Source organism: Nannobrachium achirus (genome assembly GCF_963921795.1).
Source record: "Nannobrachium achirus genome assembly, chromosome: 16".
NCBI lineage: Eukaryota > Metazoa > Chordata > Actinopteri > Myctophiformes > Myctophidae > Nannobrachium > Nannobrachium achirus.
The window spans coordinates 3,486,879-3,513,613 of NC_137823.1; the positions used below are offsets into that span (position 1 = coordinate 3,486,879).

The 26,735-nt window shown below is 41.9% G+C and overlaps 1 protein-coding gene across 1 annotated transcript in view; it reads left to right on the forward strand.

Moving 5' to 3' along the window:
• Nucleotides 1-26,735, forward strand: part of usta (uronyl 2-sulfotransferase a) — a gene marked incomplete at both ends in the record, with an annotated part of 196,931 nt that overhangs the window by 167,182 nt on the left and 3,014 nt on the right. Inside the window, 2 exons of the mRNA XM_080744165.1 lie at nucleotides 3,198-3,351; nucleotides 25,962-26,059. Coding sequence (XP_080600291.1) covers nucleotides 3,198-3,351; nucleotides 25,962-26,059 — 252 coding nt within the window. The remainder of the gene's footprint in view (nucleotides 1-3,197; nucleotides 3,352-25,961; nucleotides 26,060-26,735) is intronic.

Genomic DNA, 26,735 nt, shown 5'->3' on the forward strand with positions numbered 1-26,735 from the left:
CAGCTGCTGTGCATGGCGTGGTTAGGGATGGGACCGTATCAACATTTCATGTCACGATTATTGTGAACAAAGAAATTGCAATTGACGATATTACTGTGATAATCAAAATATCCCCAACATCCATTATCCTGGGGCGGAACATTTGCCAAAAAATAGCAGATCTAGGCGCGTTGCGACGCGTTGTGAGCTTGTACATCGGAGAGATTTGTTAGAGAGTGGGAAAAAAAAGACTGCATCAAGTACGTTATTTCCAGGTCCGTTTTACCAAGTATAGAGGGTTTAAACAGCTTGGCAAATAAAAGGTGAATTGATCCCAGTGCATGACGGAGGATCATTTCAAGATAAATTTAAATCTCCCCGATACGATTATTGTGTGTCGATGTGACGATAAGCGATAACGATTATCGCCCCAACCCTATGCATGGTATATTGTCAAAACATGTTTCGCTTTGTCTGTCTGTCCCTGTTAGACTGAACACACACACACACACACAGGGTGTAGCTGCACAAATTCACCGCTCAACTTCGAACCGATGGATTTTTTTCTATCGATTACACACCCCATGGAGTCAGGGTCATAGTTCTGCCGATTTAAAATGACTCCAATACGGAACTAAAACTTCCTATGATTGGCCGCTAGTTGCGCTGTTTTCCCCCCCGGCCGATCGCAAAAAGAATTGCCCTCCATTGGATCCCATTCATTTTCCCCTTTCGTTTCTAACCTTAATTAACATTTTCATGAATACTGTATGGTTCCTATCGCTAGTTAAAAATTGCCTTTCAATCACCATCATATTCGTTTTGTCGAAATGTGGTCCAATGTATTTTAAAATAAATGATAAAGTTGCGGGGGGCGTGGCCAACTAAACTGATCGCAGCCGGCTGTGTTCTTCTTCGTGTGCTCTATTTCGGGAGGCTCCGACCACATTCTCCCATGTATCCCTGCGTTGCACGTGACCGTTGGCAGCCAATAGCATCTCTGATGCCTTTACAATTCTATGATGGCGACACCCATTCCAAGGGGTAGAAAGGGCCATTTGCGCTGCATAGAAACCAATGGCTTCGCTTCGTCCATATTTTTCTACAGTCTATGCATGGCGTCTTGAATTCATGGATATTTTAGACGGTGCCATGGCATTGGTCCAAAGGTTCATTAGTCCGAATTTGTTAAAGGGATCCCTGGCTAATACAACAAATATGCCTTAATACATTATAATTGTCCTCTATAACTACAATGTAAAATTAAAAACACCTTAATTATTTTATTTATTCTAGAAATAGCTAATCTTTCACTCAATAGGGGAAATGCCTGTCGCAAGTTGATGATGTCATAAATGTCATGTGTGATCTATCCCTATGGAATTTATGGCATGCATGTGAAAATAAAAACAAACGTAATACTTTATATGGTTAATATGACCATCAAATCAATATTTCAAATGTTTTTTTTTTTGTTTTTTTTTGCCATAAATTCCATAGGGATAGATCACACATGACCTTTATGACATCATCAACTTGTGACGGGCATTTCCTCTATTGAGTGAAAGATTAGCTATTTCTAGAAGAAATACAATTATTTAGGAGTTTTTAAGTTTACATTGTAGTTATAGAGGACAATTATAATGTATTAAGGCATATTCGTCGTATTAGCCAGGGATCCTTTTAAGAAAATTATGCCTAACTCTAACTCTAACCCTAACCTTAACCTCAGTAACCCTAACTAAATTCGGACTAATGAACCTTCGGGAATAATGAACCTTCGGACTTATGGGCAGTCGCCAGAGACAAAAACAAATAATATCCATGAATTTAAGGCTTCATGGGATGTGTAATTGATAGGAAATAAGTATTTTTTTGTGGAGAAATACTCCTTTCATTTATGAAGAAGTTGAGATACACGGTTTCTACCCGACAGCAACGATATGACGCCAACCCTCTCGTATCCATCTGTAAGAGAAAAACTGTTTGGAGAGGTGATCACTTTTATCTGTCCTATCTTGCATTCAGCAGCAGGGCTTTGCACAAACTGCAGCAACATCAAATGAATGCCACCAAGATTAGATGACAATCACCAGAGTGTATTTGAGAGTGAATTGAGGATATTTCCCTGTGTCAACTGTCCCCGCGATTTTATCACGGTCAGACAGGCTAAAGTGGCTAAAGTGTTCATTCGCAAAGTTAGACCTTGGAGTGTTTGTATCCCCATCATATCTTTACCTTAACCACTTGAACCCCAGCATCCATATTCTGGAGCGGAAAAAATGACCATAGATTGGCTATTTTTGGCAAAGACATTTGGTGTTATTGACATAAAGAAAGCGGTCCAGAGACGGCTCGGGTCAGGACCCATCATGTGTGGGTCGCCGACACATTGTCATGGTTCCCTTTATTTTTTTGTTTCCTACATCTACGTTTATAATTATTGTCGCCGCCAGGCTGAAAGGCATGGGCAGATTATGTTTTTGGTGGCATAATCAAAAACATCATCATTTTTTTGGCAGAGGAAGAGGTTTTAACTCATTGAGTGCCAGCCTATCACCACTAGAGGGCGCCCAGTGACCAGAGAATAATAGAGATATGCTGGTAATGCATGCCCAAGCCCTGGAGCCATGACTTGCCTGAACACTTTCCTTTGTGCATGTACAGGAAGAGGATGAAGTTAGCTTGAAGTTAGCTATTGGCTACCAAGCATTTTAGAAGCCTTATTTTCGTCAACTTAGCCATGATTAAACCTTGCACACCTCATGCATGGGAAAAAAACAGAGAAGAATGAGCTCTAAAAAATCCAATGCAATCCTGGATTGCATTGGAGTGGATTTGTGCAGTTTGTTCACAGCTTTCAAACAAAAAAATCCGATTGGAAATCCGTTCAGGCATTCTTGAGATAATCGCCATTATGTTTTACATGTAATGTAAACAAAAATGGCTGCCCTGTATGTTAGATGGGGTTGTATGGGGGTGGAACATGCAAAATCGCGATTGAAATCATGTTCACCAGATTTGATGGGGTCCAAAAAAAAAAAAAAAAAATTTCAAAAAAAATTTTTTCAAAAAAAATTATTTTTTATTTTTTATTTTTTTATTTTTATTTTTTTAAAAGCCGAACTTGTTCGGGATCGGCACTCTACGATACGCTAATAAAGCCGAACTAGTTCGGGATTGGCACTCAAAGAGTTAAAGGGTTTTTCTTCGTTCAGGTTCAGGATAGAGCAGCCCGTCTACATCAACATCATCCGGGACCCCATCAACCGCTTCCTGTCAAACTACTTCTTCCGTCGCTTCGGGGACTGGAGAGGAGAGCAGAACCACCTGATCCGCACCCCCGGGATGAAGGACGACGAGAGATACCTGGTGAGAACTAACTTACACGTCTGACATGTTAGTTTTCACCAAAGAGGGATCATTTTGTGGGCGATTGTTGTGTTTTATCTCCGACTGTTTCCGTTAGAGGAAAATAAATCTTAAAAACCTATGCTTGCCAATCTGTAAGCTCCCAACGTGTTGGTTTGCGACACATTGTGAGTTTGTAGATCCGCTATTTTCGCTATTATTTTGCAAATGTTCTGCACCAGGGTTAAAGGGGAAGACCACCCATTTTCAATATTGAACTATGTCATTAATATAACTTAGAGGAGTTGTGTGGAAATAGAAAAAAAGTTCCCCCCCTTCTGTGTTGCCTAGAACTGGAGGATTGATTTTGGGGTTTGTATTGTAAATTACAACTTGATGACATCACACATTGTACTTTACAATACAAACCCCAAAATCAATCCTTCAGTTCTAGGCAACACAGAAGGGGGGGAACTTTTTTTCTATATCCACACAACTCCTCTAAGGTATATTAATGACATATTTCAATATTGAAAATGGGTGGTCTTCCCCTTTAATGAGGTTAACTTACTTTCTTTTTTTTAAATTATTACTAGTAAGACGCCTCAGGGCGACAAGCGACCTCGCCCTAAAGGACATCGGGGATCTCCATATATGGGCATAAAAGTGATTGTTCCGCCTGGCATCACAGGGATCTCTCTAACAGGGCAACATTAATATTGATGACATCAGGGAACTCCATATTATGGGCATAACAGGGATTCTGTTAGTGTGACATCACAATGAAGCCAGAGCGTGATGGCAAACCCATTCTGGTAGAGTGTTCCCCCTGACATCACAGTGACGTCAGAGCATGATGACATCATGATGACTAGGGATGTCCCGATACCACTTTTTTGCTGACCGAGTACGAGTACAAGTACTTCATGTTGAGTACTCGCCGATACCGAGTACCGATACGAGTACAATTAATAATACAAAATGTATTTAAATTACGCTTTTTTTTTTCCTCTAAAAAAATATATTATCCAATTTCCGCAACTATAACATAATGTCAAATTATTATTTTTTTCTGGTATTCTCAGAAATGCATTCATTGATTTAGCCCACAGCAATCTGAGTTCCCAGAGGTAATTTCTTCCACCACTAGGTGGCGAAGCCCACAGAATCTCTATTCTCTTCAATCAATCGTCTTTTTTCAGCTGTGCTACACTGGCAGGCAGGCACGTACACACATTGACAATTTGACATCAACGGGGGCTTGAGCCCCTGCCAGATCAGTCTGTAAAAAGTGTCCATGAATGCATTTTTTTACTATGGTAAAAAATGCAAATGTCCCCGGGCCCTTTCCATACCATAACTGAAGGCTGCATTCAAGAGAATTGTCCACCAAAAGGCCTTCTAGAAATATCAGCCCCTGCCTCTCTAAAATTTCTCTGCACGTCCCTGCAGACAGACACACACTTCACCGAGAGAGCGAGCTTGCAAGACAAGAGCGACAGAGACAAACAAACAAACAAACACACACACACAGCTTTCTAGTGGGAAGTTTAACTTACCTACAGTAGCCTATACTTTGCAATTTGCGTGAGGTGGTGAAGGATATATTAAAGAGATTCAACTTTAGAGGTAAGTTTAGCGCAACAAGGCATGCCGTGATGCTGATGCCTTTAAGTGGTCGCAGCTGTATCGTTGGAGCACTGGTGCCTCGTTCGCAGTGCGGCACTGTGAGCTTGCATATCTGCTATTTTTCAATAGCAAAAGTATAAAATAATTAAGGCCCTGGCTTTCACCTTGAGCCCTAGTAACTCAGTCCCACTTTTCTCCCCCTTGTGACGCCCCAGCAGAGTATCGGGCGCTGCCGTGAGAAGTATCTGGCGAGTACGAGTACAGCAAAATAGGGTTGTATCGGGTCGAGTACCGATACCACGAGTACCGATACCGCATCCCTAATGATGACACATTTTTACGGTCTATGGGTTTGCCCGTAGACCGTGTACATGTCTACACGCGGACAAGCTGTGACGTTTCTCATGGTAAACTGCGACCCTTGGTCGCAATTAAATAGTGATTAATACCAGTAAGACTCCCTAATCGGGAGATAAGCGACCGTTGGTCGCTTATCTCCACAAATATCACAACCTCCACCTCTCACGTCATACGGGTAGCCATAGTTACACCTGGAATGTTGAATCTCCATATATGGAGATAACCTACGCATCACACAAAGTCTGACCTCACCAGCCCATACTTGGGCATGGACGACTTATATCTCCATATACGGAGATGGCCATATATGGAGATACGATGACATCACAGAGTCCACAGCTGATGATGTGGCGTGATGTCATACAATACACAAACAAGCCCTATATAAAGGGGCAATTCTCACCAGGGAAGAGAGCATTGCCTGGAATGTTGAATCTCCATATATGGAGATAACCTACGCATCACACAAAGTCTGACCTCACCAGCCCATACTTGGGCATGGACGACTTATATCTCCATATACGGAGATGGCCATATATGGAGATACGATGACATCACAGAGTCCACAGCTGATGATGTGGCGTGATGTCATACAATAAACAAACAAGCCCTATATACTGATGCGATACGATGACATCACAGAGTCCACAGCTGATGATGTGGCGTGATGTCATACAATAAACAAACAAGCCCTATATACTGATGCGGAGATATGAGCAGGGCAAAGGTGTGACGTGTGACCGACCGACGGACGGCCGGTGGAGGTTTTCATAGTAAACTGCTCCCTGACGGTCGCAAAAAAATATTCTGTTGGGAATGTTTCCCAAAAGTTTGAATGCATGCATTATAATTCAATCTGACCAGAAGCAGCGATAAAACATATCCCCACCGGCCATAAAAATGAAGGACCAGAGGGGATATAAAAAACGAAGACATGGACCCCCCCTCTCCGTCCCAGTCCCGTCCTGCCCCGACCCATCAAATTCAACCCGGTTTCTACTAGCAACCCTTCTGATTGTTTTCAATATCAGAGCTATAAATCACTATTCTGATGTCTGTCTGAGACGTGTCTCAGAGAAATGCAGCTCCCCTAGAGGCCACTTCTCGCTGAATGTTTGTGCTTCTCTGTCTCATTGTTATCGCCCGGGAGCCTAGTCACTCCTATGGGTACACTGACTAACACTATTCACTCCTATAGGTCATTGTTACTGCCCTAGGGCCTAGTCACTAGTCACTACACTGACTAAAAGATCTGTGCCAAAAATGTTGATGGCTGGAAATCCCAAGGCATCTGGATGCTTCATCAAAGCCTTGCAGTCATTTTACGACTCCGGGTTACAGACTTGCCAATAGCAGTGCATTAAATCTGTGTCTGCCTTGGGTCCAAGCCAGCGTGTTTCATAAACACACGAGCACAGTTGGAACATTATTTGAACCGCCTTTTTTTTACTATAAATTCCACATTCCAGTGCAGTGCCAGCTATAATTACAGAGGCGTGCGCACTCCAATGCGTGCGCTTAATGAGAGTTTTGCTAAAAATGCAGAGAAAGGTATTTATACATGCTTTACAGTATTCTGTGAGTGTAGCCTATCATCTGGATAAATATACTGCACTATATTGTGGGATATTTCATAAGAACACCAACACACAATCTTTATTCTTTATTTATTTTTGTCCTCATTATTTTCATTATTTATTCATTAACTTGTGTTGTAAATGACATGCTCAAGCTAAACATATTTGTGTAGCCCTGCTGTTCTGTCAGTCTCAAATGGCATTTTAGGCCCTCGTTAAACAAAATAAATAAACAGACCCTCAATCAGTCAAGAAAAAAAAGAAAAAAAACCTGTGAAAATACAGTTGATCGAAAATGAAAAGGGGAAAATCATGCCAAGGTCTAATGATGGCATGGCTTACATGTGGATCTCAGATATCCTGTGGCCTGTATATGACCTCAGTACTATGATGTCAGTACTATGATGTCAGTACTATGATGTCAGTACTATGATGTCAATACTATGACCACAGTACTATGACCTTAGTACCGTAATTGCTGGACTATAAGCCACACCTGAATATAAGCTGCAACAGCTAAATTTAGAACAAAAAAATAAATGTTAACATATAAGCCGCACCTGACTATAAGCCGCAGGTGTCCTTCCTGCTTCCCACTAGAGCGCCCCTGGTGGCCGTTAGCTGTAAAATGTCTATGTATAAATCCTTGTTAAAGACCATTGTAAAACTAACTAACTGGCCGTTAGCTGTAAAAATATATATAAGCGCACCGTTGTATAAGCCACAGGGTTCAAAACATGGGAAAAAAGCTGCGGCTTATAGTCAGACAATTACGGGTAATTTGATGTCAGTATTATGATGTCAGTACTATGATGTCAGTACTATGACCTCAGTAATTTGATGTCAGTATTATGATGTCAGTTCTATTATGTCAGTACTATGATGTCAGTACTATGATGTCAGTACTATTATGTCAGTACTATGATGTCAGTACTATGATGTCAGTACTATGACCTCAGTAATTTGATGTCAGTTCTATTATGTCAGTACTATGATGTCAGTACTATTATGTCAGTACTATGATGTCAGTACTATGATGTCAGTACTATGACCTCAGTAATTTGATGTCAGTATTATGATGTCATTACTATGATGTCAGTACTATGATGGCAGTGCTATGATGTCAGTACTATGACCTCAGTAATTTGATGTCAGTATTATGATGTCAGTACTATGATGTCAGTATTATGATGTCAGTACTATTATGTCAGTACTATGATGTCAGTACTATGACCTCAGTCCTATCCATATGTAGGCAAAACTTGAGCCCAATCTGACCTCCATTGACTTCCAGTATAAAACTAGAAAGATGCTGTTGTAAATTGCAAGTGTGGTTCCCGCGAGTCACTAATATCTCGTGCCAGTTTGCGCGTGTGTGCTAACCATTCTCTCCTTGTCCCTTTTATGCCCACATCCCTGATGTCATATTAAGCCCATATCTTGGAATGCCCATATATGGACTGTGTCAGTCTCATGTGGTCTATGATGTCAGCCATCTATGATGTCAGTCATCTCCATATTTGGTAAACGTTTAATTTTTATTTAATTTAAGTCAATGAATAAAATGAATTCACAGTTAGGGTTAGGGTTACATAATGCAGTGTTTCTCAACCTTTTTTTCTGCACTTTTCATGTCCTAAGAATCCAAGGGCACACCAACAAAATACGGGGTGTAAATATCGTCACTGTCGGGAAGAAACCTTGTATCTCCAAGTTTCAAATGTGTATGTTTCTTTGCAAAGTAAAGCCCTGCTTCATCATACAAGGCTGTCGCACAACAGTTGTGAAAACAGCAGATCTACAAGCACACAGCGCCTCGCACCGGGAGGCGTTGTGTCCTTGTAGATCGGCTGTAGATCGGCTGTAGATCATCGGCTGTAGATCGGCTGTAGATCACTAGTTTAAATCATTTTTAAAATGATAAATACAATGCTGGCTTTCAAGCAGTTTCAAGGGGCACACTTGACCCCTCTTAGGGGCACACCAAAGGTCCCCAGGCAGGCACAGTGGTTGAGAAACACTGACATAATGTATCTCTTGCGAAAATGCAAGGAATCGATTCCCGATGAAGCCGGTGGAGCCACCACTGTTGAGAGCCCCCGTTCTGAACCACACAGCGCTGTAACATTTCTCTGATGCAGAAGTTCATTGGAACCACAACGTGCTCCCTTTGAAGGCAGAGTACATGCGTTGCCACAGGGACGCTGGAAGGTGGAGAATTCTTTGCTAACCCAATATTTAAATCTGATTAGGATCCCAATTAGAGACCTGCCCTTATTTAAAACACATCACATGGTTAGGTCTGAACATCTGTGTTGCACAGTTGTTAACTCAGGCTGCACTAAAATGTCATAGTACACATTTTGACCCTAGAACGTTTCACAATTTTAAGAGCAATTATGGCCTCTCCCCCCCCCCACAAAAGCAGCTGATTTTGTGCAGGTTTTATAGAGCACAGGTAGTACTTAGCTATGGTTTGGGCAGTGAAGCAGTGAAGTGGTACTGTGCAGTTAGCAGGGAGTTGATGGGAATATGCTCTGAAACGTCTTCATGGGGCAGGAATTCCCCTTTTCTCCCAGTGGGACGTGCATCGAGGACCTTCCTAGGAAGGCCCTCGGGAGGCAAGTCTCTCTCAGGTGATTGAACTTCTCACCCTATCTCTAAGGGAGATACCAGCCACCCTTCTGAGAAAACACATTTCGGCCGCTTGCACCCACTTATACTTTGGGTCATGACCCACACTTCATGTCCATCGGTGAGAGTAGGAACGAAGATTGCTCGGAAGACAGAATACCTACATATACACAGCCACTAGGGCATTAACGACTTGTCGACTCAACTCAGTAAAAAGTTGAGTTGAAGTCGACTTTGTCAGTGCATGAAGTCCCATTCTATGATGTCTAGAGACTTCATAGAATAGCCTAAAGCGATCCTTTCCCTTAATACCGCTTTTGTTTTGATGTTAATATTATACTTAGATTCCATTGCAACCAGCATCATTGTTTAATACTAATCCTAATTCCAACATAATGTTGGATCCAACACAAGTGAATGCTGTACACACGCACACATGGAGCAAAACGAATTATTAGACATGTTATTAGACAGTGGTGTCAGGCAGATATAACTATTATAATCATTATCATTCCACAGCCTCAGAGCTCTGGGAACAAAATGACCGTTTGAATCATTCAGTGGACATCCTAAGAAGGACCAATCTGTCACCCTAGCAGCTTTTTGCTGTTTCCATGAATATTTGATGTAGAGCGTGCGTGCGTGCGTGCGTGCGTGCGTGCGTGCGTGCGTGCGTGCGTGCGTGCGTGCGTGCGTGCGTGTGTGTGTGTGTGTGTGTGTGTGTGTGTGGTACGAGTGTTTATCTCCGCTAATGAATTGAAAAGATAAATATTTTACAGAGGAATAGAACAAAAGTGATGATGTCACTAAGATCAAGTGGCATCACCGTTGTTTTGTTTTTAGTCTGGGAGAGATAAATCACCGATCAATACCCACCCACACATACAAAACACCTACACGCACACACGCACGCACGCACGCACGCACGCACGCACGCACGCACACACACACACACACACACACACACACACACACACACACAGAAATGCTTACTAGTAAGACGCCTCAGGGTGACATGCGCCAATTCTTGGCCATCTGGCCAGTGATGTATATCAGACCAGTTACCCATTTATAGAGATCCATGTACTGTATTTAGTACATCCCTTATATGCCCATACATGGAGATCCCTGTCTGAACCAGCCGCACAGATATGGGCTGTCCTCCTTCCTCCATATGGGCATTCCCATATGAGGTCCTTTTAGATATGGGCTTAATATTGATGACATCAGGGATCTACATATATGGGCATAAAAGGGATTCTGGGGAATACGCATATATGGACTTTTACATAGGTGATGTTACCTGTCATGCCACAGTGATGTGTCAAGGGAACCAACCCATAGACTGTAAAAATGTATACACACACGGAGACAAGCTGTGACATTTCTCATGGTAAACTGCCACCTTTGGTCACAACTAATTCACTCGCACTACTGTAGAGCGGTTCATACCTGCAGCCCCATCAGGAGGCTGGCGGAGTGAATGTCATCCTGACTGGGGTCTGACTGGGTGTAATTAAGTACCGCACCGCCTTCCCTGGAGTTGTGGACCATGTGAGTTGAGTTATTAAAGTATGCAGAGCAGAGGGGCCCCCTCGCCCTCGCCACAGTTAACCTATTCAGAACGGGTACACATTATTGTGCATCATTATTTTATGCTTTAACTATTGAAAAATAGCAGATCTACAAGCTCGCAGCGCGCTGCGAGCTTGTAGATCTGCTATTTTTAAAAAATCGTGAAAATTAGAATTTTTACCCGATTCTATAAGTGTCTTTTGAATCCTAAGACTTTTTGTCAGCAATCTGGCTAGCCATCGTCAAAGAAAAGGTCCTTTTCACTTAACTGGAGCTCAGGTAGTCTGTTCTTGAGAGACTACTATGTCAGTGGTTCTCAAACCTTTTCATGTGAAGGACCCCCAAAATGATATTTATTTGGCCACGGACCCCCCATCTCAAAATATTTAGTTCCAGGGACCCCCCAGAAGCAAAATTTGAGTTACAATCGTTCACTTTGAAAATACATATATTCAAAGATTTGCACACATTTTCACGACTTTTTTCAAAAATAGCAGCTCGCTACAAGCAGCTCTCTACAAGCTCTCTACAAGCTCGCTACAAGCTCGCAGCGCGGCACTCGGTGCCGTGCTGTGAGCTTGTATATCTGCTATTTTTCACTGGTTAAAGCATTCAATAATTCTAGGCCTAAATGGGTTAAAGGGAGCGACTGTGCTACTATGGACCCACAGGCTTACCTGTGTGCGTGTGTGCGTGCTTGCTTGCTTGCTTGCTTGTACGTGCGTGCGTTTGTGTGTGTGTGTTCACCCACCTCACTCTGCTGTGTCAACACCCAGCCTATAGTGCAGAGCGAACAGCAGAGTTGGCCGGGTCGGGCCCGTCTTTGGGGTCTGTCCCCCAGGGGCGTCACAAGGGGGGGGAGTGGGACTGAGTTACCAGGGCCCAAGGTGGAGGGGCCCTAAGTATTTTATGCTTTAACTATTGAAAAATAGCAGATATACAAGCTCACAGCGTGGCACTCGGTGCCGCACTGCGAGCTTGTATATCTGCTATTTTTTCAAAAGTCGTGAAAATGTGTGAAAATCTTTGAATATATGTATTTTTTTAAGCGAACATTTGTAACTCAAATTTTGCTTCGGGGGGGGGGGGTACCCGGAACGAAATGTTTTGAGATGGGGGTCCGTGGCCAAATACATATCATTTTGGGGGTCCTTCACATGAAAAAGTTTGAGCACCACTGACATAGAAACATAGGTTTTTCCAAAAAAACCTTAGAAGGATTTGAAATATTCAAAGACTCGGTGCCGCGCTGTGAGCTTGCATATCTGCTATTGTTCAATAGTTAAAGCACAAAATAATCCATAATAACGCGTTCCCAGTCTAAATGGGATTAAACCCCCTCCTCCCCCTATGAAGAAAATTCATGGGGGGGCCCGCAGTGAATCCTTGTACCCAGGGCCCAGAATTTGGTGGTGCGACACCCCTGTCTGTCCCCCTGCCTGGTGTGTATTAGCCCGGCTGATCCCTGCGTGCCCCTGTGGCCGGGGTGTGCAGTCTGTGCACGAGAGGTGTCAATGAAAGAACACTGTCAGTTCCTCCAGCCCAGAGCCCAGGGAACCCAACGCACGTGTTGCTGAGACATTCCTGTGGTAGGCTTAGAGTTTCCATCCACTCCCCAACCCTATAGTCCACACACACACACACACACACACACACACACACACACACACACACACACACACACACACACACACACACGCATGCACTATACCAGGCATGTGCACAGATAGACATCAAAGGGGGCTTGAGCCCCTGCCCTTTTATCTGTCTTTAAAAAATGCCCTCTCCAATAAATGCAGTTTTTACTATGGTGAAAGAAATGCAAATTCCCCCTCTTCCCATGCCATACCTTAAATGGTAAATGGTGCATTTATATAGTGCTTTTATCCAAGGCACTTTACATAGATTGTGCATTACATTCACCCATTCACGCACACATTCATACACCGGTGGCGGAGGAAACCATGCAAGGCACAAACCTACTCACCGGGAGCAATTAGGGGTTCAGAGTCTTGCTCAAGGACTCTTCGACATTAACTCAGGGGGAGCCCGGATTCGAACTGGGAACCCTTCGTGCTCTAATAACGGTTTCACTACCCCTGAGCTATGCCGCCCCAGAAGGCAGCATTCAATAGAATTGCCTTGTCCAAACTCTCCTGAACTTGAATGCAGCATCTTATGTTGAAAGAATAGCCCTGTTAAAACTGTTTCCGGTTGATTAGTTCCGGCCCGGATACAACCCTGAAAAGTGAAGTGATCCCAGACTAGATTATGCTTAGTTCAGTGTTGACGCGTTGTGAGCTTGGAGGTCGGCTATTTAAAGGCCCTTTTGGAAATTTCAGCCCCTGCCTCTCTAAACGTCTCTGCACGTCCCTGCACTATACTGTACACGCAGATGCAATGGCATGGGCTGGACACATATACACACAGAGGCGGAGGCATGAGCATGAGCATGAGCCAGTGTACACACGCATATATATACCTTCCCATGCAAACAGACACGCATATTCAGTACACACAGAGAGCTCATGAAGGTTCTTGTTTTAGACACGAGCTCTGCAAACGTTCCACATGTCTTCCCCCTACATTCATTACAGAAACGAACGGCTGACACAACACTGGCCTTTTGCTCTGGTGTTTATCTGGTCAGGACGTCGGCTACTGTACATCATTGAGAGCGGTTTTGTTTGGCACGTTAAAAAAATAAAAAAAAATAAACGCAGCGCAATGGAGAAAAATGTACACGGGGAGAAATTATTTTTGCCACAGGCTGATAATCACCGTTTGTCTCTACGTTGACTGTTTCACTCAGCTATTCATGGGTTTCATTTGTAGTCCTACAGCGGCCATGTTGAGGACCAACACAGGTGTTCTGATTGGTGTAGAACATTTAGTTCTATGCCAATCAATCAGACACATTGAAACACCTGTGTTGGTCCTCAACATGGCCGCTGCAGGACTACAAATGAAATCTATGAATATACATACTGTACAAACAACACAGAACTAAAGGCTAAGTTCCTTGGCATGAAACATACTCTATGTTTTACCCTGGCAAGACATGGCACACTTGAACAAGATGGAGGTGCCGATGCGAAAAAAAATAGCCGATCTACAAGCTCACAACGCGTCGCGTTGCGAGCTTGTAGATCTGCAATTTTTTTGGCAAATGTTCCGCCCCAGAATAATGGATTTTGATTATCGCGATAATATCATAAATCGCGATGTTTTGTCACAATAATCACATGACATTTTCATATAATCCCATTCCTAGTAACAAGCCTCTCCTCTGAGAAGTCATCACGACACGCAGTTCATTTGTCATATCAAACATGTACACTCATACTTTGACTCATTGGGTTTTCCAGTCAACAAAGTCCCTGCTTCCACAGCCAGGATAAATGCCAAACCTGCTCCACAGATCAGTGCCAAACATCATTTGCAAATATGCTTTTATAAACATTTTTTGTACCCTACTTAAGAATAATACAGAGAGCGGTAGAAGTTTGTAAAAACAGTTTAGCGTACTTTGCTGTGTTTGGCGGTTTACCCTAGCACCTGGAATCAGAGGAATTGTCCTGCCATAATATAGAGTCTAGCCAGTTAGAGCTTGGAAGAATAGAAATGTAGCTTAAAACAAACAGAGAAGTTGATTTGAAGCAAAGTATGGCTTTTGAATTAAAACAAATCACTCTAAATTTTTTAATGCTTTGGAAGTTCACGGTACATTTGCTGAAAAATAATTCTTGTATAAAGCTTTTTTCATATGGCCTTTCAAGGCTGAGAATTATTTTGTTAATGGCATCCCCGTTGGCATCCCCTCAGTTAGAGGAAACTCTGATTTATACTTTGTTGTCTACATGATCACAAGTGTTGTAAGCTTGCAGGTTGACTGGTTTCGATGCCCAACACTGGCAACACAACTGAGTAAGTAAATCAGGCCCAAGGCAAACCGTCCCATGGGAAAGGGTTGAAGTCATTCACTCTTGTCGCCATTCATGCTTACATTCCATTCACTGGAATGGGAGGAGGCTGGACAGATTAAGGCTCATTTAGATACAGTTTCTGTGAGTGCTCGGCTAACTGCATGCTCACTTGGCTTAATCTACATGGAGTATAGGAACAATGAGTGTTCCTACAACACACAAGTTGCCTCTCCAATACTAATGGGGCTTCCTAAACGGAATAGGGGTGTGTGTGTGTGTGTGTGTGTGTGTGTGTGTGTGTGTGTGTGTGTGTGTGTGTGTGTGTGTGTGTGTGTGTGTGTGTGTGTGTGTGTGTGTGTGTGTGTGTGTGTGTGTGTGTGTGTGTGTGTGTGCGTGCGTGCGTGCGTGCGTGCGTGCGTGCGTGCGTGCGTGCGTGCGTGCGTGCGTGCGTGCGTGCGTGCGTGCGTGCGTGCGTGCGTGCGTGCGTGCGTGCGTGCGTGCGTGCGTGCGTGCGTGCGTGCTAGGGCATTCACCAATTATTTGAATATTAGAATATTTGAATATCAAAGTCACTATTCGACATTGTTCACAGAAGTCGAATATTCGCTTTTTTTTTTCTCTTTAAAAAATCTATAGTTTATAAAGCTTGGGGGGATAGGAAGTCATAAGAATGAGTTGTCAATGCCCCTGGTGGATGAAATTGTTAATGCTCTATACCAGGGGTTCTCAAACCTTTTTAGGCCGTGACCCCCAAAATAAACATATTTGAACCTGGGGACCCCCTCCCTGACAAGCACTTGGAATTGTAGGTATTACATTTAATGTGACTCAATATTCGACAATTCGAATACTTGAGGTTGAATAATTAGAATACTAAAAATCACAATTCGTGAATGCCCTAGTGTGCGTGTGCGTGTGTGTGTGTGCGCGCGTGTGCCTTCGCGTGTGTGTGTGCGTGCGTGCGCAAGGGATTCTTGGAGTCGGAATGTTCCTGGTACGAAACCCTGACTCCTCCTGAGTGTGTAAGTGTCCTTGAGCAAGACACTCGAGCCAACTGCCCCGAAATAACAGGTTGATGCCTTGCAAAGGTGTCCCTCCGCTGTGAATGTGTGTGAATGGGATGCTCATTGTAAAGTGCTTTGGACAAAGGCACTATAGAAATGCACCCTTTTACCATTTTACCACCATAGTGTGTGTGTGTGTGTGTGTGTGTGTGTGTGTGTGTGTGTGTGTGTGTGTGTGTGTGTGTGTGTGTGTGTGTGTGTGTGTAATGTTTTTTTTTGTATTCTGAATTTATAAATACATCCAAGTCAGAACTTGACTGAACCCAGATTATTTAAGTGTATTGTTTTATATACAATAGTTGGGGTCGGGTCCCCAGACGTTTTCCTGACCTCTCAGTGAGTGTCCTACAGTGACAGAACAAGGTGGAGGAGGGACTTCCTGGCTACAAACTTCAGTTTCAGAATTGGTCACACGTGTCATATCCTGTCCGTCTGCCTTTCTCTACTACACGTCTTTCTTTTTGTATTCTCTCTCTCTCTCTTTCTCTCTTTTTCATTTGTGGGCCACAATAGTGTTCATTGGAGTTGTGTACGGCTAGTCAGTGGTGTAAAGTAACTAAGTACATTTACTTAAGTAATGTACATCTCGGATCCAAAAATGGAACTTTTACTCCACTACATTTATTTGAAAACTTTTGTTACTTGTTACTTACAGATATAAATTATTATATTATAAAACATGCATAAACCACTTTAGCCCTATTTTATACCGTGGCTATTTGAAAATAGCTGATCTACAAGCTCACAACACTTCGCATCACAACACGTTGTGAGCTTGTAGATCTACTATTTTCAAAAACTTTTTTGTACTTTTACTTTTGGTACTTTAAGTACATTCTGATGCCAACATTTTCATACTTTTACTCAAGTACATTTTGAATTCCGGACTTTTACTTGTAACAGAGTATTTCTATATTCCAGTATTGCCACTTTTACTAAAGTAAAATATATGATTACTTTTTCCACCACTGCAGCTAGTTGAAGAAAGGCTCCACGAGGGAATTCACTCAACCATTCTCTGTTTAAGAGCTTGGCCAACCCGAGGAGCTGCTTGTGTGAAATATAAGCATGCATTGTATATTTAATGCCCGCGTCACAGCCTGTTCCCGTAACAACTTGTAGCTTGGGTTTCTTCTCAAATGTATCGAGTGTAGAGACAGATCATGTTTATCATACGTAATGGGGATGAGAGAGAGGGAGAACCTAACCAGTGGGAATAACACTTCTAGTGGGGTGGTGGACTGGCAGGAGAGGAATGACCACCCATGGTTAGTATCATGTCAATCTCATGTCAATATCATGTCAATATCATGTCAGTATCGTGGTCAGTATCATGGTCAGTATCATGGTGAGTATCATGTCAGTATCATGTCAGTATCATGTCAGTATCATGTCAGTATCATGTCAGTATCATGGTCAGTATCATGGTCAGTATCATGTCAGTATCATGGTCAGTATCATGGTGAGTATCATGGTGAGTATCATGTCAGTATCATGTCAGTATCATGTCAGCATCATGTCAGTGTCATGTCAGTATCATGTCAGTATCATGTCAGTATCATGGTCAGTATCATGGTCAGTATCATGGTCAGTATCATGGTGAGTATCATGTCAGCATCATGTCAGTATCATGGTCAGTATCATGGTCAGTATCATGGTCAGTATCATGGTCAGTATCATGGACAGTATCATGTCAGTATCATGGTCAGTATCATGGTCAGTATCATGTCAGCATCATGGTCAGTATCATGTCAGTATCATGGTCAGTATCATGGTGAGTATCATGTCAGTATCATGTCAGTATCATGGTCAGTATCATGTCAGTATCATGACAGTATCGTGGTCAGTATCATGTCAGTATCATGTCAGTATCATGGTCAGTATCATGTCAGTATCATGGTCAGTATCATGATCAGATCTTGGTCAGTATCATGGTTAGTATCATGTCAGTATCATGGTTAGTATCATGATCAGATCTTGGTCAGTATCATGGTTAGTATCATGTCAGTATCATGGTTAGTATCATGTCAGTATCATGTCAGTATCATGGTCAGTATCATGTCAGTATCATGGTCAGTATCATGATCAGATCTTGGTCAGTATCATGGTTAGTATCATGGTCAGCATCATGACAATCTCATGTCAGTATCATTGTCAATATCATGTCAGTATCATTGTCAATATCATGTCAGTATCATGTCAGTATCATGTCAGTATCATGTCAGTATCATGGTCAGTATCATGGTCAGTATCATGGTCAGTATCATGTCAGTATCATGTCAGTATCATGTCAGTATCATGTCAGTATCATGGTCAGTATCATGGTCAGTATCATGGTCAGTATCATGTCAGTATCATGTCAGCATCATGTCAGTATCACGTCAGTATCACGTCAGTATCATGGTCAGTATCATGTCAGTATCATGGTCAGTATCATGTCAGTATCATGTCAGTATCACGTCAGTATCATGGTCAGTATCATGTCAGTATCATGGTCAGGATCATGTCAGTATCATGGTCAATATCATGTCAGTATCATGGTCAGTATCATGTCAATATCATGTCAGTATCATGGTCAGTATCATGTCAGTATCATGGTCAATATCATGTCAGTATCATGGTCAGTATCATGTCAATATCATGTCAGTATCATGGTCAGTAGCATGTCAGTATCATGGTCAGTAGCATGTCAGTATCATGGTCAGCATCATGGTCAATATCATGTCAGTATCATGGTCAATATCATGTCAGTATCATGGTCAATATCATGTCAGTATCATGGTCAATATCATGTCAGTATCATGGTCAATATCATGTCAGTATCATGGTCAGTATCATGGTCAATATCATGTCAGTATCGTGTCAGTGTCATGGTCAATATCATGTCAGTATCATGGTCAGTATCATGTCAGTATCATGGTCAATATCATGTCAGTATCATGGTTAGTATCATGTCAGTATCATGGTCAGTATCATGATCAGTATCTTGGTCAATATCATGTCAGTATCATGATCAGTATCTTGGTCAATATCATGTCAGTATCGTGTCAGTATCATGTCAGTATCATGGTCAATATCATGTCAGTATCATGGTCAGTATCATGTCAGTATCATGGTCAATATCATGTCAGTATCATGGTCAATATCATGTCAGTATCATGGTCAGTATCATGTCAGTAAATTGGTCAATATCATGTCAGTATCATGGGCAGTATCATGTCAGTATCATGGTCAATATCATGTCAGTATCGTGACAGTATCATGGTCAGTATCATGGTCAATATCATGTCAGTATCATGGTCATTGGTCAATATCATGTCAGTATCATGGTCAGTATCATGTCAGTATCATGGGCAGTATCATGTCAGTTTCATGGTCAATATCATGTCAGTATCATGTCAGTATCAGTCAGTATCATGGTCAATATCAATGTCAGTATCATGGTTAGTATCATGGTCAGTATCATTCAATCTCATGTCAGTATCATGGTCAGTATCATCATGTCATGGTCACTTGGTCAGTTCACTTATCTAACTCCGTACCCAGTAAAATATAAGTGACCATTTTATTCTGAAGACGAGAGTGTACAAATGGCAGTTCCATTTGTACACCAACAACAAATCCTAACGTGGGATCTGAGGATGCATTCCTTCCTCACATGTAAATACAAAATTATAGGAGGGAATCTATTAATAATAATAAACTCATAAAATCTAATAAATTGTGAAACGAAGAACATACAGTACAATTATGTTCTGTTCATGAAATATTATTAAAAACAAACGAGCAGGGGCTCTCATTGGCTTATAGGCCCTGCATTGATGATAGCACAATGCTAAACTTATTAAAAGACCCTTGGGAGGCGGGCTTGTGGTTCCTTTGGAGATTTATTCAGTGGTTCATTCCACTGATCACCAATAAATACTGTCCCCAGTGTCCCACGCAGTGCAGTCAAACATGAAGTTCAAACCGACTTTGGGGACAATTGCACCATTCAGCTCAAGAGGGGAGGGTTGAGTCACTTAGCGAGCACATAATTTATGTCGCCTTGGCTAACGTGTATAAATATAGGCCTTGGCCTCGCTTTCCCAATGTTCCTGTCAAGACTACCTTGATGTGTGCAAGAGAATATTTGTTCGTGTTTTTCTCTCTTCCCCACGATCGAGGCGGATTAGAATGGTGTCTGCTAGAGCAGTTGTTCTCAACCTGTGGGTCGGGACCCCCAAGGGGGTCCCCAAATTATTTTGGGGGTTCCTCAGATGATTAACTTATTGTGCAACATTGTTTTCTCACTCAACAGTAAACAAACCAACATGAAGTTTAACTGTATCTAGGGTATCTGCACATTTCTAAAGTGACAATTTTAGTACCTTTTAATTCTTCTAAAATGACAAGTTAAAAACATTGGCCAAATTGTCAAATATATAGAGCCTCTATAATAGAGGCATAAACTGGGAAAATAGCCGATCGCAACGCGAGGCGTTGTGAGCATGTAGATCTGCTATTTTCACAATAGAACCGTAAATACAAAATGTAATGCTTCAACTCTTAGTACTCGTCAGAGTGGGGGGTCTCCAGTTAAAATATGATTATTTTGGGGTCGCGGCCTGAACAGGTTGAGAACCACTGTGCAGTAGAATGAAATGGAGCGATTCATTTGCAATTCCAGTTTGACGCCTCATCGGTCATGTGCGCTCATAGCAATAAATGTATGGAACGTACATTTCCATTCATAGCCACGTGTAAAACAAGTGTGGAGGTAATCAATCCATGGAGGCCTCTGTGACAGGTTTGTTTGATATGAGGATGCGTTGGTTGTGCTGTCCATAGCAATAAGAGTCCTTGGGTCGCTCCAGCAAAGCAGGTGGTACATCTACTGTATGTACGCGATGCCTTAATCAGTCAGAGGGAGACGGAACAGTTACAACTTACACTCATGCATCTCTATCATTGGCAATGATAAATGTATGTGTATATTAATTGGATAATTAAATTGTAAGCCTAATTATCCTAATATGTCCCCAGCAAACATTTTGAGGTATATTAGACATCTAATATACATCTAAACTTATACCAGACGTCTAAGTTTATACGTATAAAAATGGTCTAGATTTGCAAGTTTTTTAGACGTCTAAACTTAGACTAGACGTCTAATATACGTCTAATAGACGTCTAAGTTTATACCTGGGTCTAAATTTAGACTTCTAATAGACGTCCGGCCGTAAGGTCTAAATATAGACGTCTATTAGACGTCTAAATTTAGACCCAGGTATAAACTTAGACGTCTATTAGACGTATATTAGACGTCTAGTCTAAGTTTAGACATCTAAAAAACTTGCATATCTATACCTCTGGTAGACCATTTTTTATACGTATAAACTTATACTTCTAGTTCAAATTGTTTAGTGGGTCTCTCTTTGCGGTGAAGTTGTAAACTTGACTTGACTATGAAGTCTGTCTAAACGTGTTTGCATGTGTTTGTATCTACAGTGGTCAACTTAGGCCATGGCTACACAGAGCTGGATATTTCATATATCCCGGTTTTTCAGATATCCACATAGAAAATTATTTAGGTCCACACGGAGCAGGATGTTTCATATATCCCGGTTTTTCAGATATCCACATAAAAAATACCTAGGTCCACACGACAAAGATATCTAGGTCTAACAAGCACACACACAGTAAAGTCTTCAGAGATATCCGGATTCCCTGTCTACACAGATCCAGTGAATCGGATATTTTTCAATCTCTCCACTTATTTATCCGGTTTAAAAAATATCCAGCTTCGCGGCCGAAATATCCAGCTTCATGTGGCTGCAAGCCTCAACACACAAAAAAAATTCTAGCTTCAGAAATATCCAGCTCCGTGTAGCCATGGCCTTAATGTTGTATTTGTATCTGCAGTGGCCAAATACTGTATTCAGTTTGAGCATGCAATCATGCGCAGGTGTGTCTGTGTATGAGTGAGTGAGAGCAGCAGCGTAGCCACGGCTGGGCCCACCCATTTAGTTTTTTTCCCCTCCCAAAAATTACTAAAACATTTGCGGCGCTGTGCGGCGCTGTGCGGCGCTGTGCTGCGATGCGAGGCTATCTAGGAAGCAAAGAAAGACACCACAGTTTGATTTGATCGTAGCTTAGTCAATTATGAAGCGATTTCTAAAATTAAAACATCTCCATATCTCCACAAGTTTACTTCCAATGACTGTATTGTGTCCCTGTAAATATTTAAATGGTCGCTATTTTAAAATAGCCGATGTACAAGCTCACATCTGTGCCCACCCAGTTGGTAAATCCTGGCTACGCCGCTGAGTGTGAGTGTATGAGAGAGGGAGAGAGAGCCTGGGCCTACTTTAGAGCCTGGGTGCCCGGACCGCTAGGCCACGGTCTAGGCACCCAAGTCAACGGTTTAATGCCTCCATGCATGACACATGTTGTGCTGTCTTATCAGGCCAGTGTCTGCCCATTAGCAGCTGCCCCTCTCACTGTGTGTATCCAGGGGTGTGGCACCAAATTCTGGGCCCTGGGTACAAGGATTCACTGCGGGCCCCCCATGAATGTTCTTCATACCCATTTAGACTGGGAACGCATTATTACACATTATTTTGTGCTTTAACTATTGAAAAATAGCCGATCTACAAGCTCACAGTTCACATGAAACCTTTTCATGTGAAGGATGATAAAAATGATATGTATTTGGCTACTGACTACCATCTCAAAATATTTAGTTCCAGGGACCCCCCAGAAGCAAAATTTGAGTCTGTTTGAACTGTTTGCTTAAAAAATATTCAAAGATTTGCACACATTTTCACAACTTTTCAAAAATAGCAGATATCTGCTATTTTTCAATAGCTAAAGTATAAAATAATTCCAGGCCCCTCCACCTTGGGCCCTAGTAACTCAGTCCCACTTTACCCCCCTTTGTGACGCCCCTGTGTGTATCATCCAACCCAGGGGAAGCCCTGGTCCTCTGCTCCTGTCTGATTGGGCTGTAATCTCTATGATGGAGCGTCCCGGCCTCCGCAGTTAGCTGTGACAAATGGCCCCTTCCTAATTCAGCCATTACGGCCCCATTAGGTGATAAATCACAAAGGCAGCCTCGAATTAAACCATTACACTTTTTTCCTGAGGTCTTGTTTTCTTTCGTCCGTAGGCTTGTCGACACCCTTTACCTCATACATGTTAGTATGTACTGTGTGTGTGTGTGTGCGTGCGCGCGTGTGCAAGCAAGCAGGTCCATGAAAGTCATGTTTCGTGGGGTGTTTTGTTGCTCAGACCTCGTTGCCATCCATAAAGCTTACGTCACCTGAAATGGATTTCGCTCCCAGGTCCACTGTATAGCACAGACTTCACTCCTTGCCGTGTGTTTTAAATGTTTCCAGCAGGCACGTGCACACATAGACATCAAAGGGGGCTTGAGCCCCTGCCCTTTTTATCCATCTGTAAAAAGTGCCCTCTCCAGACCATGAATGCAGTTTTCGCTATGGTGAAAGAAATGCAAATGCCCTCTTTCCATGCCATACCCGAAGGCAGTGTTCAAGAGAATTGCCTTGTCCAAACTCTCCTGAACTTGAATGCAGCATCTTATGTTGAAGGAATTGCCCTTCCATACCGTTACGCCACATCTCCAGTATTGACTTGATATTGCTTAGTTCAGTGTGGTATCAAGCACCGAAAATGGCCGACCTCCAAGCTCACAACGCCTCGCAGCGCGACGCATTGTGAGCTTGGAGCTTTAGAAATGTCAGCCCCTGGCTCTCTAACATTCTCTGCACGTCCCTGGTTTATATATATATATATATATATGTTTCTGGTTGACATTGGCACATTTGGTGCTCACTCAGCAATAAAATAAAAATAGAATAAACAAAAATAAAAATAAAACAATTCATAGAGGCAAGCAGTGATCACCCCATGATGTGCACTGCAATGTAGTTTCAAATGCACTACATTGTTGGCGCTTTTTGAGAGTAAAAAATAAAAAAAGAAGAAGAAGACACGTGTGACATGCATGATCTGGGCAGGAAATGTGCCTATCTCAACCCAAAACAACGGTATATATATATATATATATATATATATATATATATATATATATATAATGGCTGCCTTGCCTAACTGAGAAGTGGTTAATTGTGTCTTGAGACTCTCGACTGTGATGAAATGCTACTTTAGTTTGTTTATTTGTCTGTTGTTGTTACAATTTGATAGTTCTTTTTTGGCAGCCAAAAAGCATTTGAGCAATGTGTTGCTCAGGACCTCAGAAGTAGCCCGGTCCGTGCCTGTGTTTTCTGCAGCTCAGATTTAGTGCCCGCAGGGGACATCATTTATTATCAGACCTGTTGATTATTTTCCAAATACTATCAACTTAAACACAAGCTGATTATTTGGCAGCCCGGTGTCTAAAATCTGCCGACTTAAAATACTACAGCAGATCTTTATCTTTGCTTAGAGGATGTGGTTTGGTGCAATAGCTTGGTTTCACAGACGATTACCATCCATTGAAGAGCACCTTGCAAATTGACTTGGTGAAGCGGCTCCCTCTAGTGACAACATTACCATATTACAGTACCTTTTGGTATGGAACTCACACTTTGCTGCTGACCAGGGGATAACTGAGGACCAGTGTATTTAATTTAACATACAGTACACTGAACATGACAGGAGCAGGCACCTTTTAATGTAGTTGGCTCTTGCAATCTGCATGAATTTAGCATCTGATTCACTAAGGAAGCAGTTTGGGGCCAACTTCTAGTCACACTCTATGTGGAAAGCAGAGTATAACAGCTTAACCCATTACAAAGCATCTGTGTCATTTTAGATTTGAGCTAAAGAGCTTTTTATATATATATATATATATATATATATAATTGGGCTACTCAATAATAGAAGATATACAAGCTCATAGCGTGTCACTTCATGAGCTTGTAGATCTGCTATTTTTGCAAATAGTTTGTTTAAAAGCCACCCTTTTTAACTAAAATCTTTGCTCCTGGGTGTTCCCTGAAAAAAAAAACTTGTAAGAGCCAAATACTTATAATTTTGGGGGTCCTTGAAATGAAAGAGTTTGAGCACCACTGATATATTGACAACTTAAGATTTTTAGAAAACTGTTAGGATTTAGAAGACATTTGTGTACTACACTGACGAGAGTCCCAGAGAGGTCTGTACTTGGTTCGCTCCTTTTTGCCTCTACGCCAAATCTCTTCACCAAAAATAGCTGATCTAGAAGCCCACAATGCCTCGCGTTGAAGCACATCATGAGTTGTTGTTGATCTGCTATTTTCTGTGAATATTCGCCTATTTTTGAGCAGTGCTCCTGGAAGGAGCTAAGCTCCAACATTTGGCTTTGTCTGTTTGTTCAAAGTTTGTTGTACACCCACTCGCCCAGAGTCACATTGGCCAAGCTTTGCGGGATGCTTATTAAATTAACTCATAAATAGCACCGCTCACTTCACACTCAGTGTGATTTTTGTCAAATGTTCGTCTATTGGGGCATGAGCTAGGGCTCATATGGTTGAAATGTGCAGTAGAATGTGGAATCTGTGTAATGTGGAGCCCTCAACCCTCTAGGAATGGAAATGAAAGCTAATGTGAACATTGGTAAATCCTGTGGGATTCATAATCAATCACACTTACAGTATGTCCTCCCATTTTATGTGAAATACTCCCGTAAAAAAGTAATTATGCATAAAGAAGAGAAGTGCACTTTGCGATAACAGGGAAGGTGTACTTCTGATTCTAGCAATTCCATGCTGATTGATAAATAACATGCATCTTCTACGGGCAAAGGTCTGAGTAAACGTGGCCCTCAGGAGGGAACAGCAATAATGTATGTTTGAATGTATCTCCCGTCTCTTTGTCTTCAGGACATCAACGTGTGCATTCTAGAGAACTACCCTGAGTGCTCCAATCCCAGAGTGTTCTACATCATCCCTTATTTCTGTGGACAGCATCCCCAATGCAGGTAAGTGGAGACATGTGAATGAATGGGCCACTGTGACCCCAGTCAGGAGGACATTATGACTCTACCAACGTAGTTGTTTGTTGCATGACATATTGACATGTGTCTGTCATTTAATGTTTCAATGAAATGAGTGCACAGGACCCCAATGGAAACAAGCTATAGTGCTTTCTTGGGTTTAGATCTTCTAAGCAGACCTTGTATCAAACTGTACATTCCTCTGCGAAAAATCTTTTTTTAATGATGAAGATTTGTGCAAGTCTTTTAATAATTTAGCCCCGATTCTATTCTGTCTTCTTAAATCCTTCTTCTAAATCAGTGGTTCTCAATCTTTGCCATGTCAAGGACCCCCAAAAATTACATGTATTTGGCTGCGGACCCCCATCTCAAAATGTGTTGTTCCAGGGACCCCAAGACGTTTTGAGTTACAGATGTTTTGCTTTGAAAGATATATATTCAAAGATTTGCACAAACGTTAAAAAATACAGAGCGCCGCTATTTTTCAATAGTTACACAGTATTGCGTATCATTATTTTATGCTTTAACTATTGAAAAATAGCATATATACAAGCTCGGTGCCGCGCTGCGAGCTTGTAGATCTGCTATTTTTGAAAAATCATGAAAATTTGAATTTTGACCCGATTCTATAAGTGTCTTTTGAATCCTTCTAAGGTTTTTG